At 40.2% G+C, this 12637-nt stretch overlaps 1 protein-coding gene across 1 annotated transcript in view; it reads left to right on the plus strand.

Annotated features, from left to right (window-relative positions):
• FAM171B (family with sequence similarity 171 member B) overlaps positions 1-12637 on the plus strand; it is a 70308-nt gene that overhangs the window by 37171 nt on the left and 20500 nt on the right. The window contains exon 2 of the mRNA XM_040972144.1: positions 8662-8895. Coding sequence (XP_040828078.1) covers positions 8662-8895 — 234 coding nt within the window. The remainder of the gene's footprint in view (positions 1-8661; positions 8896-12637) is intronic.

A 12637-nucleotide genomic window follows, 5' to 3' on the forward strand; every position in this document is an offset into this window, starting at 1 on the left:
GCTAAGCTAGGCATCACTTAAGGGTAAAGGAACCGATGGAAATCTGGGCAGGTCATAGTACCACCTGAAGGTGCATCCTAAAATAGGATGTGGGGTGGGCCAAGCTTCAACTGGAAGGGGGCAGACCAGGCAGGGCCAAGCAAACTCACAAAAAGAATAGAAATCAGGATGGAGCACATGCCATTTCGACCTAGGCTCTTTCCCTAACTGGTCTGCATGAGACAGGGATACTAGGCAACAGCATCAAAGGCAAAGGCTGACAGGTGAGGGGCTGAGTCAGCTGGGTCAGAGAAACCATTGGCATGCATACAATCTAAGGCTGGGAATAGACTCAGCTGGGGAGCTGTGAGAGTACCCCCTTGCTGGGTTGGGATTCCCATGGGAGGGTGCGGGAGCTGGAGTGGGAGCTGTGTTCTGGTCTGAAGATGGTTGCAATCTCCCTTGGCACAAATGTGGACTGAGGCTGGACACACCAAGCTGGTCTAGATGCCAGCACCATCTGGTGCTCTGCAGAACTTGGGTAGATGTAGGATGGACTAGGCTAGGTCTCTGCCCCTACTGAACCATGTGTGAACAGTGTCTGGGTATGGGCAAGCCTTGGCTGGACTGAAACATCCAACAGTAAGAACTGGAATGGATTGAAGGCCAGCAATGAGGGCTGGCCCATGGAACCACCAGTTTGCACAAGACCTGGCATAGGGAGAGGTTCTGAAGGAGGAGCTTGGGAAACTCCTCTGTTGAAACACAGCCCCTACAGGTTAGTGCAAGAACCATGATATGGAGCAACCCAGACCAGGCCAGAGGAAGATACAAACCAGCAAACATTTGGCATAGGTGAGGGGCTGACCAGGCTGAACCCATTCACATCAACCACTGATGAATCCGAGCACCAGCATAGAGTGTGGGTAAGCCAGCTTTGGTTGTAACACATACCAGTGCACATTAAGGAATGCCAGTGAGGAAAGTTGAGCCATACCAGACGTGGTTGCAGCGCCCAAACAGCACACATGAGAACTGGAGGGGTGGAGGGAGGCAAAGCAGGGAATGTGGGCTTCTGTGCTGGACAACCACTCCCACCGGAGAGCATGAGTTGGGATGGTGGCAGACCAGACCAGGCAGGGCTGCAACACCTGTGGGCCTCATGTGAGCTAGGTTAGGGAAGGGCCAGGTTGGGCTGACTGTTCCGACTGGTGCAAGCAAAAGTTAGAGGGGTGAGGGTTGGTTGGGCTCTGCCGGAGCATCAGATGGTAGAGGCTGGCACTGGAGGCTAATTTCGTTAAGTTAAATGCCAGAACCTCCTGGAGAGTGCATAATCCGGAAGTGGCCTAATAGGGACATAGTGGGCACCTCTTTCTGGGGTTACCACTCCCAGTGGAGATCAGAAAAACCAGGACAGGGGCAGGGGTGGCTAGACGGAAAGGCACCTGCCAGTATGTGTGTGGGCTGGAAAGTAAGTTGGTTGGGTTGAACTAGGCTTCAGTGCCCATTAACATGTACCAGAGCTAAATGCGATATGGAACAGACTGAACAAGACTGCAGTACATGCTGGCATGCATGGGAACCAGGGTAGGGGGCAGGCCTGGTGGGATTATGGGAAGTCACCCCAACTAGGTTGCAGCTCGCACTGGTTTGCGTGAGGAAGAGTATGAAATAGGTAGGATCGAGTTGGACTATAACACCCATCAGTTCATGTGAAAGCCAGGGCTGGAGACAGAACTGACCCAGCATAAGCTGATTGGGGCAACGGATGCTGCCGGACCCTGTACTGGCAAGCACACACAAGAATCAGGTTTGGGATCATCTCAGATGAAGTTTCTTTGGAGATTCCTCCAACTGAACTGCTGATCTCAGAACCCCAACCATGAAGAAACTATGTCAGACAGTGGATTCTGAATAGGTTTCATCGCGATTGGAATGGCGAGATTGGCAGCAATTCAGACCTGTTGAACTAGTTGAGCAGGACCCTCGGAGCTTGCCTCACATTGGGGACTGGGGATGGGTGGGAGGCTGGGTGGGGCTTTTTCCTTTGTTTCTCCCCTAACCGCAGATACAGGGGGAAAAAAAACCTGATAATATTAGTGTGGAAACAATGGTATTACCTACTTTCCTGTGGCCCTTGATCCTTGTACCCTAATCAATAAGTAAGATTATTATAAAATAAATAAACAAACAAAAAAAGCTAGTGTTTTATAACATCTGGTCACTCAAAGACAAACCTAACTTAAAATTAAATAGAATGAAGGAATAATTAGAACTAGGATAGAATTTACCAATTACAATTCACTATCAATAAAGCAATGCAGTCTCTGGCAATTTTTGAAAACAAGTGGCCAAAACTGACACAAGCAGAAAATTAAAAAAAGAAAAAAGCGATCTTTCACGAGCGCACCCTGAGTTCTAGGCTCTTCTGTCACTCCACATCTAGGCCTTCGCTAATATTTGCTGAAAGCATTTTTGAGTGGTGAGTAAATGAGTGGTTCCAAGGCAAGATGAAAAACTGAAAATAAAAAAGTCAGGGTGGTAAATATCTATGTAGTGCTTGTATGTTTCAGGAGCTTGTCAGATTTATGTACTTCCATAGAAGTTGGCAGGAAGGAGCTGAGCCCAAATCCTAACGTCTCAACCCTGTCATTTGTCTGTCACTTAGTCATCTGTTATGTGCTAGCTCTCAAGTTATAAAGACTTTTCTTTTTTTTTTTTAAAGATTTATTTTTATTATGTTTTTATTGGAAAGGCAGATATACAGAGAGGAGGAGAGACAGAGAGGAAGATCTTCCGTCCGATGATTCACTCCCCAAGTGAGCACAACGGGCCGATACTATGCCGATCTGAAGCCAGGAGCCTCCTCCGGGTCTCCCACACGGGTGCAGGTTCCCAAAGCCCTGGGCTGTCCTCGACTGCTTTCCCTGGCCACAGGCAGGGAGCTGGAAGGGAAGCGGGGCTGCTGGGATTAGAACTGGCGCCCATATGGGATCCCGGGCGTGCAAGACGAGGACCTTTAACCACTTGCGCCACTGCGCCGGGCCCTACAAAGACTTTTCTTACGTTACCTATTCCGTTAGTTTTGGTGAAAATTCACATTTTCTTCGCCTCATTACATTTCCCACCTTTGGAGATCAACACTTTATTCTGTCTCTAATGTTGTCGTAGGTTTAACATTTCCTTTGTGATGAGTATTTACTGCTAATAAATTCGTGCTCTGGCATGGCATGCTTTTTTTTTTTCTTTTAAATCCTAAAGTCAACAGACATTTTGGATCCAATCTGGGACTTTCATAGTGACGAGAAAGCTTTTCTATTCTACTGAGGCTTTTCCCTCTCCTAATTGGTGTCCAGTATTCCTTCAAAAGGAGCTTGTGTGTCTGTATTGGAAATGCTCTAAAGATGAGGCTGTTGAAGTGTCTTCCACTCTGCTTTGCAGAAATGGATAATAACAAAGCCGTCCTTTCAAAGTGCCTGTTGTCCTGGGCTCTTTTTTTTTTTTAAGGTTCACATTTGAGTCCTATTAAATCAAGTATTGTATTAAATTGAAAAACAGAAATTGTGCTAACAGTCTCAGAGGAAGACTTGCAAAACCACTTCATTGGTATTTTGTAATAGTAAAAGCAAAAGTGTTCATCTTTGTGGTATATTTGCCTTACGTTTATTTAGCAAGCATTTATGCATTTTTTATCAGAATTTCCTAGTTAAGCGTTTTTACAAGAAAGAAGGAAGGTGTTATGTTAATTCCCAAAAGGAAAAACACACATTTGTTGTGTTTGTTATAGCAATGTAAAATGTTTTTTGCTGGCATGTAGGTGATTCACTCTAAAACTTCTATTCAGTACTGGGTCAGGAAAGCTGGCTTTAATGTTAACTGGCCTTTGGAGAAATCTTCTCATCATTCTTTGGCCAGAGCTCCGTCACTTCTGGATGAGTTGTATCCTCTCCATCCAACTCTGTCTCTTCTTCCCACTCCTTCTTCTTATCCTCGTCCATTCAGCAAATATTCACATGCTAACCTTTACCTGTGCTGTTGTAAGAACCAAGGAGCTTGAAACAGAATTGGCTGCTGAGAAGACAAATGTACAGGAAAGTAAAACACACACCATGAATGTCAAATGCCGTTAGGAGAGCAGGTCCCATCTAGTTGGGCTAAGAGCAGATTTGTTTGAAACAGGGCATTTGTTTTAAACTTTGAAGGGTGGATTAGGAGTTTGATAGGTAGAGATGAGGAAAAAATGAAAAAAATTGTAATCAGAAATTGGTTTAGTCCTCAATAATTATTAGTGACTCATTTGTATGACAGTTTAGAGTTCAGGAGGCCTTTTCTGTGATGTGCTGCATAGCAAGTATCTTACTCTTTGTAGGCCCTATGGCCTCTCAACCAACAATCCACCTTGCTATTGTAGCAAAAATGGGGATAGAAAATACACAAGTGAATGAGCCTGGCTGTGTTTCAGTGAAACTTGACAAAAATCAGGCAGTGGGTCAGAGTTGGCCTGTAAGCTATAATTTGCCAGTCCTTATGGTATGATTAGGGGAAAATAGGCCTGGAAAAGAAGCTGCTAGTTAAATTTCAGAGAGTTTTAATACCTGGCTAAACAAAGGGAATGAACTGAAACTCTGCTTCGTGAAACCAAGATTGTTATATCTCTGTGACTGAAAATTTTATATAAAACAGTATGTTAATAATAGTATGTTAATAGTACACTAGAAGCACCTAGTAAAATGTGCTTTAGATCATAAGTAAAAGACTATTGGCATCTTTGGGGTTTTTACTATGAAATCTTCATGAGAATATATCAGAATTCAGATTTTGGAAAACAGAATATATTAATGCATGAACTGACTCTTAGGATTTCTGAACAAAAATGTCAACATTTCTATTGTTGAAAAATGATAGTGGGAACTGACTCAAATTACATACTGTATACATATGTAAGGTGTGGATGGGTAAAGTTATGATATTTAAAACTTGGCCCCTGTTCTTGGCATTGAATAAAAAAAAATGAGGACTAGGTTTGAGGGTAAAGGAAAAAAGAGAAGAGAAAGTTTAATATGTTGATAGATGAGGGTTTAGATTTCTTAGACTTGAGGGCCTTTTGCCAGCTGAGTGGTTTGAAGTTTTAAAGGAGACTAGAAGAAAGTTGATGCTGATCTGGCAAAATGGAAAAGGTTGCCTTGCTCTGCATGCAAAAGAACCTAAGGTAGGGAACAAGACAGTGTGCCCTGTAAGACGTGGGTGAGCAGGAAGCCAATAGTCTGGTCCTGGAGCATCAACAAATTGCTCTTCGTGAGCTACCTGCACATCACTTGGTTGCTGTGATGGTCAAATGGGTTTCGGTCAGCCTTTGTTCTACATGCAGGTGATAGTCACTTACTAGCCTGGACAAAACCCCTTGAGTCCATACTGGCTGCTGAGGTGTTTATCTAATGGAGAAGCAAATGACCTCATGGTCTGATGACTGGAAACTTTTAGGGCCAACTGTACGACCTGTCAACCCAGTGAGTTAAGAGGGGGGCGGCTGACAGCATTTAGTACCTGTGTTACAGGAATTGTTTGGGGGTTCAGTTTGAGTTACACATGTTCTGAATTTTCGCATGTCACAGCTTATGTTAGATACTGTAGAAAGTTCTTTCATCTGTATCAGTATTGTTTTGTTCTGGTAGTATTACATTCTTCAGGATATGTTTTCATGTTTCTCGTCAGAGCAAACATCTTCAAGGCGAGATTATATTCTTTGAATGCTAATGTTTCCAGGGCCTGCCTAGAACAAGACTGTTTAATCATTCAAGGAACAAAAGTGAACATTTCTAATTGCTTCCAATCATTGCTTCACCGTTGTTTTGTGGTCTTCATTTATTTGTGGTTTTCATCAGAATATATTAATCAGGTGTTTTAAATCTTGGTGAAATCATTTAGATGGAAAAAGTTTGGCCTGTGATATATTTATATGTGGTTTTTTTTTTTGGCATTATGATACTATAGAAGAAACAAAGTTATAGTGTATTAAATTGTGGGTGCTAGCAGCATAAGGGAAAGGAAGTAAGCTTAGTTTGCGGTGGAGAAATGTGAAAATGAACTAGTTTTCTGGAATGCACAATTAGAAGCACAGTGGTAACGACATAAAATAACGGTGTCAGTGTTTCTTGAGGAGACATGAGATTGGACTTTTATTGGTCGATCCCACATATATAATTAGCAGTATTTCAATCCTTTCTGGACTTTGATTTACTTATCTATAAGCTATAATGAAACCATAATTGTTTGAAATATATCTGTTTATTTTTTTTGAGATTTAATGTTTTGTCTGCTTAACATTGCTTCTTCGAATCATGTGATACATAATAACCAGCAGTCCCAGGACGTTGCTCGTTGATATCTATTTAATTTTTACTTGTTTTTCTCGACACTTAAATTATATGTTTTCTGAGGGTGTAGCTGAAATCATATGGTATAGAGCCATTTTTAAACTCATGGTGACATACTGAAAAGAAGATTATGTGGACAAGACATAATGGTTGTAATTAAGTGCCAGGGAAAATAATACGTTCATAGAAAACTGAAAAATACAATGCAAAGTGTAGGTAGAGTATGGAGATGCATGAACTTCTGGTTGAAAACCACATATTTAATCGAGGCATCTGCCCAGTCTAAATGCCAGCATGTTCTGTGGTAGGCAGGGACGAGTAGGTGGGTTGTTGTGGATGTGCATTGCTTTTGGCTGCCAGTGTCATTTGCCTGGTTAGAAGACGACACTGCAGAAGACAGAGCCTCTTGTGCAAGTCACGAGTAGATAGCACTCTAACTTTTCCTCTTTTGGAGGGAAAAGACTAGTTCTTGCCTCTTCAGTTGCTTTGCAGACTCTTCAGCCAGATGTGTATTTGTTCTTAATTCTGCTTCCCCCTGCCTTATGCAGGGGTGAGAGAGACAACAGGTTCCCAGAGGTGCAAGAGGCTCAGGGAGTCAGCAGATGAACAGTTTCTTCTCAGCAATAGCTGGGAGAAAATAAGCGAGCTGGGAAGTTGATGGAAACGAATCCATACAGCATTTCAATGAGCGCATGCAATGAGGTGTGAGACTTAAGGAGCTTATTAGCTGTGAAATTTCAGCCTTGATTTCCTTGCCTCAAAATTATGTCTTGCAAGTTTAAGAGAAAATTGAACAGTTTTAACCTATTCAAGTGTAAAGTTTGCAGCATTGGAATATTACACAAGCAAGCATATATGTATATATAGTTATATGTGTATTATATTTTAAAATCTCGGTATACAAAATTGGGATCAGAGATGAAGTGATTGTAAGACAACAGTTTGTTAGTATTCCTCACATTGTGCTGCATTGGACCCTGTTGATGAAATTCACATTGTGTGCAATCTATTAAGTACTTTAAGGTATAAATTTAGTGGATCTCATTGGATAAGGAGACAGGAAAAATGTGATTTCTGATAACTCAGATTTGGCCTTAAAATTTTTTTTTTCTCAATATGGTGTTCATTTGCATCATATCTAAATTAAAATTATTACATGTGAAAAAATAAAATTGTCCATTCTGGATTAGAAAATGTCTCATAAGATATTTCGTGAATCAAGCTCAGCTTCAGAATGTGAAGAGACTTTACTGTGTCTTATTTTGGCAAGTGTACTTTTACAAGGGTGAAACAGATGGGATATGTAGGTGTGTGTGAGAATTTAGCTTCAGATCTTATCACGCTGGGATTTGTCTGTAAATCCAAGGGTTCTCAGAATTTCTGAAATTGATGTTTGGAGCAGATGAATTGAAAAACATTGCTAATTGCATCTGGATGAATAGACCACTGAAGAGCTGTTGCAGGTGTCATTAGTTTGTGAAGCCAGTGGTCAGATTTTACTAGGAAATCCCATTTCCCCATCTTTCAGTTTTGCCCAGTCCCTCTCTAATATGGTTTCTCATATTTTAACATTCTTTCCCTTTATCACTTTGCTGTATTAAATAAAATAGATTTATCATATTGTAAAATTACCTTCCCTTTCTACACCTTCTCTTATAAATGATGCAATGCTCTATTAAGTAAAATAGCCCATGCTTACTATGTCATTTAAGCTACTTGGTTTAGGAGCAAGGAACAGAAACTGATTCTATTTTCAGTTAAATAAAGGGACCTTATGGAAAGGATCACGATGCATTTTGCATATACCACCCAGCTTCAAGAGGGAGAGATGTCTGGGAAATTCTGGAAAGCATAGTGGATAGCATCTCCTAGACTTTCTAAAATAACACAACCATAGCAACCACTAGCTTCTGTGTACCATATCACTTTTTGAAGTCCTGGTAAAGTCTGTGTGGCTCACTCAGTGCCAGAGGCTCACAGCACCTTGGCCTGGAGATTAGGGCCTGGGTATCTGGGGAGTTGTTCTGAGCTGAACAGCAGCTACTGTCCTGTACAGCTGCACGTTGCTTTTTGCGTTAGATGGTTTAGAAACTCATCACATTAATCTTTTTTTTATCTAAGTGTTAGATTTTTTCCTTTTGAGTTTGAGGCCATCCTTTAATTACCTCTTTATCCATAAATGTGCATTTTCAAAGTGTAGCAAGTTTTGTATTGTTACTCAGATGTGCTGAACGAGTTATTAAAACAGTGACATGTGTTCTAGGATCTAACATGTTGTTTTTTTTTTTCTGGCCTTTTTACATTTCAGTGTCTGTATTTATGCTGAAAGTCCAAGTGAATGACATCATCAGCCGGCAGTATCTGAGTCAAGCAGTTGTAGAAGTGTTTGTAAACTACACGAAGACAAATTCTACAGTAACTAAAAACAATGGAGCAGTGTTGATAAAAGTACCTTATAGGTCAGGACTCAGCTTAACCATTATTGCTTACAAAGATGGTTACGTGTTGACTGCGCTACCGTGGAAGACTGGAAGAATGCCAAGTAAGCATATAGATGGGTTTTGTACACATTACACAGAAATGATTCTTTTTTCCCTTTGTTATGTTCAGAAGGATGCAGAGCAGAGTGCATTTTAAAAGAACATTATGTTTGGGCTTCTTAGACTGCCTCAAAGTGGGTAGTTTATAAACAACAGAAATTTATTTTTCAAAGTTCTGAAGGATGAAAAATGCAGAATCTTAGTGGCAGCAGATTAATGTCTGGCAAGAGCTTGCCTTATGGTTGATAGATTCCTCCTCCTGGGTTTTCACATAGTGGAAGAGGCTAATGAGTTCTGTTGGGTCTGTTCATAAGGACAAAAATCCCATTCATGAGTGCTCTGCCCTCTTGACATGATCACCCCCAAAAGGCCCCTCTGCCTGATACTGTTACCTTGGATGTAAGCATTTCCACATAGAGATTTTAGGAAGACACACATTCTGACATAGCAATAATAAAGACATTTTTCCTTTGCAGATTTATGTATTTATTTATTTATTTTCATGGTATTTAAGACAGAAATAGATCTTCAATCTCCTGGTTCATTACCCAAATGTCTGCAATAGCTTTTGTCCGGGCAAAGCCAAGCCTAGGTGCCTAGAACTCGGTTTGAGTCCCCACATGGGTGGTAAGGATCCATGTATTTGATTGTTTTCTGGGGTGAGCATTAGCAGGCATTTTTACTCCCGAATAAAGAGTCCTCTCTTTATTTGGGAGTAGAAATACCTAGGAGTTCAGTTCTGCATGGAACTCTTGGCTGCAGGTGGTGTGTGGAGACTGACAGAAAAGGAATGGTAGGAAACGGGATAGCCAGGTATAGTGGAATCAAATGATGAAAGGATGTTCTTAGATTAGACCCGTAGTTGGGATTTGTGTGCTAAATAAGGAGACACTTATGATACATTGTTGAGTCCAGTGAGTGTAGGCATTATGGAAACTGGATTTATTCACTACTGTGTAATGAATATTCCAGCAGCAAGGTTGAGATAGATTCAGGGAGCCTCATGTGCAAGCTGTGACAGCTCTCTTACATGGTAAATTCAGCCTTTAGCCAGGAAGGGAATGACAAGCACAGAGGATAGGTGTGACCTGTTAGAGAGGATTGGTAGAAATTAGTGTTACTGATTGGATATTGGGAGGAATACCAGAACACAAATCAGACTGATTGGAATAATTGATACATTAGGATATCATTCTTTAAAAAAAAATATGTTGGTTCTTGTAAGGATTTAGATATTTTGTTTGCTTTCACACTAGAAACAGTTAAATTTTTATATTGATAATTTAGGAGAATAAGTAAGATGAAAAATGAATAAAAGGTATTCACACAAACCTTTAATAGTCATAACTAGAAAATCTGAGTATTATGCTTGAGGTGAAATCATTATGTATTTGAGTTCACAAAAGAGAAATTAAGTACAACTATACATAGAATAAAGTTAGAAAATAATGAAAAGCCATGTAAAGTCATAAAAATGAAATATTAAAAATATCGAAGATTAAACTAAATTGACATATTAAAAATATGAGGAAGAGGTAAGTTTCTAGGTCTGTGAGATTAAAAATATCTATTGGCTGATCTAAATTAAGATGAGGGAAATAAATAGAAATACACCAAAACTTTAAAGAAGTAAAGACGCTCTACACCAGGGGCTGATGTGGCATGGCACATAAAGCTGCTGCCTGTGACACTGGTGTCACATCAGATCTCTGATTTGAGCCTGGCTGGCTCTTCCATGTCCAGCCCAGCTTCCTGTTAATGTGCTTTGGGAAAGCAGCAAAAGACAGCCCATGTACTTGGGCTCCTGCTGTCCATGCGAGGACCAGGATGAAATTCCAGGCTTCTAATGTTAATCTGGCCCAAGCTGTTCGTTCCATTTGGGGAATGAACTAATGAATGAAGTATCTCTCACTCTTTCTGTTCATCTGTCTTTCAAAAAACAAAACTTTTTTTTAAATGGCTCCAAATTTGGCAGTAATCTTAAAAGTCAATAAAATGATTATTTTTTCATACATAAATGACTGTTGTCTTCATATGACAAACCATAGTCAACAGTTATTGTTCTAGGTATAAAACTTGATTAAAGATTGGGGCCAGTGTGGTGGTTTATCAGGCTAATCCTCCACCCTGGGTGGTGGCATCCCATATGGGTGCTGACTTGTGTCCTGGCTGTTCCACATTCCATCACCTGGGAAAACAGTGAAGTTTCGCTCAAGTCTGGGAAGAAGCTCCTGGCTCTGGATTGGCTCAGCTCTGGCCATTGGGAGTGAACCAAGGGGTAGAAGATCTTGTCTTTCTGTAAATCTACCTCAAAAATTTTTTAAAACTTGATGAACTGTAAAAATGTACTCAATCTAGGGTAGCTTTGATTGTATGTCATAAATATAACATATATACACACACATATGTTATATACACACACATATATTATATATATATTTAAGGATTTATTTTTATTTGAAAGACAAATTCTATAGCTAGAAGAAGAAATAGATGAACTCTTCCATCCTTTGATTCACTCCCCAAATGGTTTCAGTGTTAGAGCTGAGTTGATCTGAAGCTGGTAGCTGGGGGCTTCTTTCAGATCTGCTGTATGGGTGCAGGGTCCCAGGGCCTTGGGCCATTCTCTGCTGCTTTCCAAGGCCATAAACAGGTAGCTATATAGGAAGCAGGAGCAGCTGGTATTAGAACTGGCACCCATACACGATGCCAGCACCCAGGGTGGAGGATAAGCACCATCACACCAGTACCCTGTGTATATGATATTCACAGAATAAATTATAGTTACTTTGTGATGATAATTTTCTGAAGCTCATTTTATAAATTCATCATTGACACCTAATTTAGGAAAAACTTATTTAACAACCTGAATAATGAAGACATCCCAGACATGGTGTCTTATGACTGTAATGCTTAATTATATAATGTTAGATATGATTCTAAAATAAGGTAGATATAAATGTCCCTGTTATTTTGCATGGTAAATGCTTTCATCAGGACAAAAGAGCAATAGGGAAAAAGAGAAGTTTCTATTAAACAGGAAGCTTAAAAGTATTAATTCCTGATATGATCATACTCCTGGAGAACTACAGAACATCAGTCTTAAAATCTCTTTAACAGATTTCTAACAGTCACTGCTTACGGTTAGCACCGGTGTGTGTCAGTACATGTTGTCACATGCCAGCAGTGGTAAGCAGTTAGGAAAACCAATGAAAAGAAATGTCCCTTAGAACAATACGAATGAATAAAAAAAAATATTTAGGAAAAATCTACCCCCCAAAATCAATTTTGTGTGGAAAAATTACAAATGTCAAATATGACTAATGGATACTAAAAATAAAAAGAACATAAAACTATGGAAACCTGAAAAACTCATATTTTGGGAAGTCTGAATTTTCTAAGGAATTTAATTCTTTCAAGATTGCTTTTTTTTTTTCTTTTTTCTTTTTTTTTTTTTTATTACATTGCATCATGAGACACAGTTTTACAGGCACTGAGATTCCCCCCTCCCCTTCCCAAAACCTGCTCCCCCCACCCTCCCATGGTGGATTCTTCCATCTTGTTGCCTTACCACAGATCAAATTCAGTTGAGATTTTTTTTCCTTGCAAGCATCTACAAAACATAGAGTCCAGCATCTTATTGTGCAGATAAGTTCAGCAGTTTCATGGGGAGACAGTCTCTGGTCTGAAGGTACAGCTGAAAGAGTATCATCCCAATCAATTGAAAGCCCTGAGATTACATCA

The sequence above is a fragment of the Ochotona curzoniae genome, unplaced genomic scaffold (genome assembly GCF_017591425.1).
Source record: "Ochotona curzoniae isolate NIBS_2020 unplaced genomic scaffold, NIBS_Ocur_1.0 contig_2210, whole genome shotgun sequence".
Taxonomy (NCBI): Eukaryota; Metazoa; Chordata; class Mammalia; order Lagomorpha; family Ochotonidae; genus Ochotona; species Ochotona curzoniae.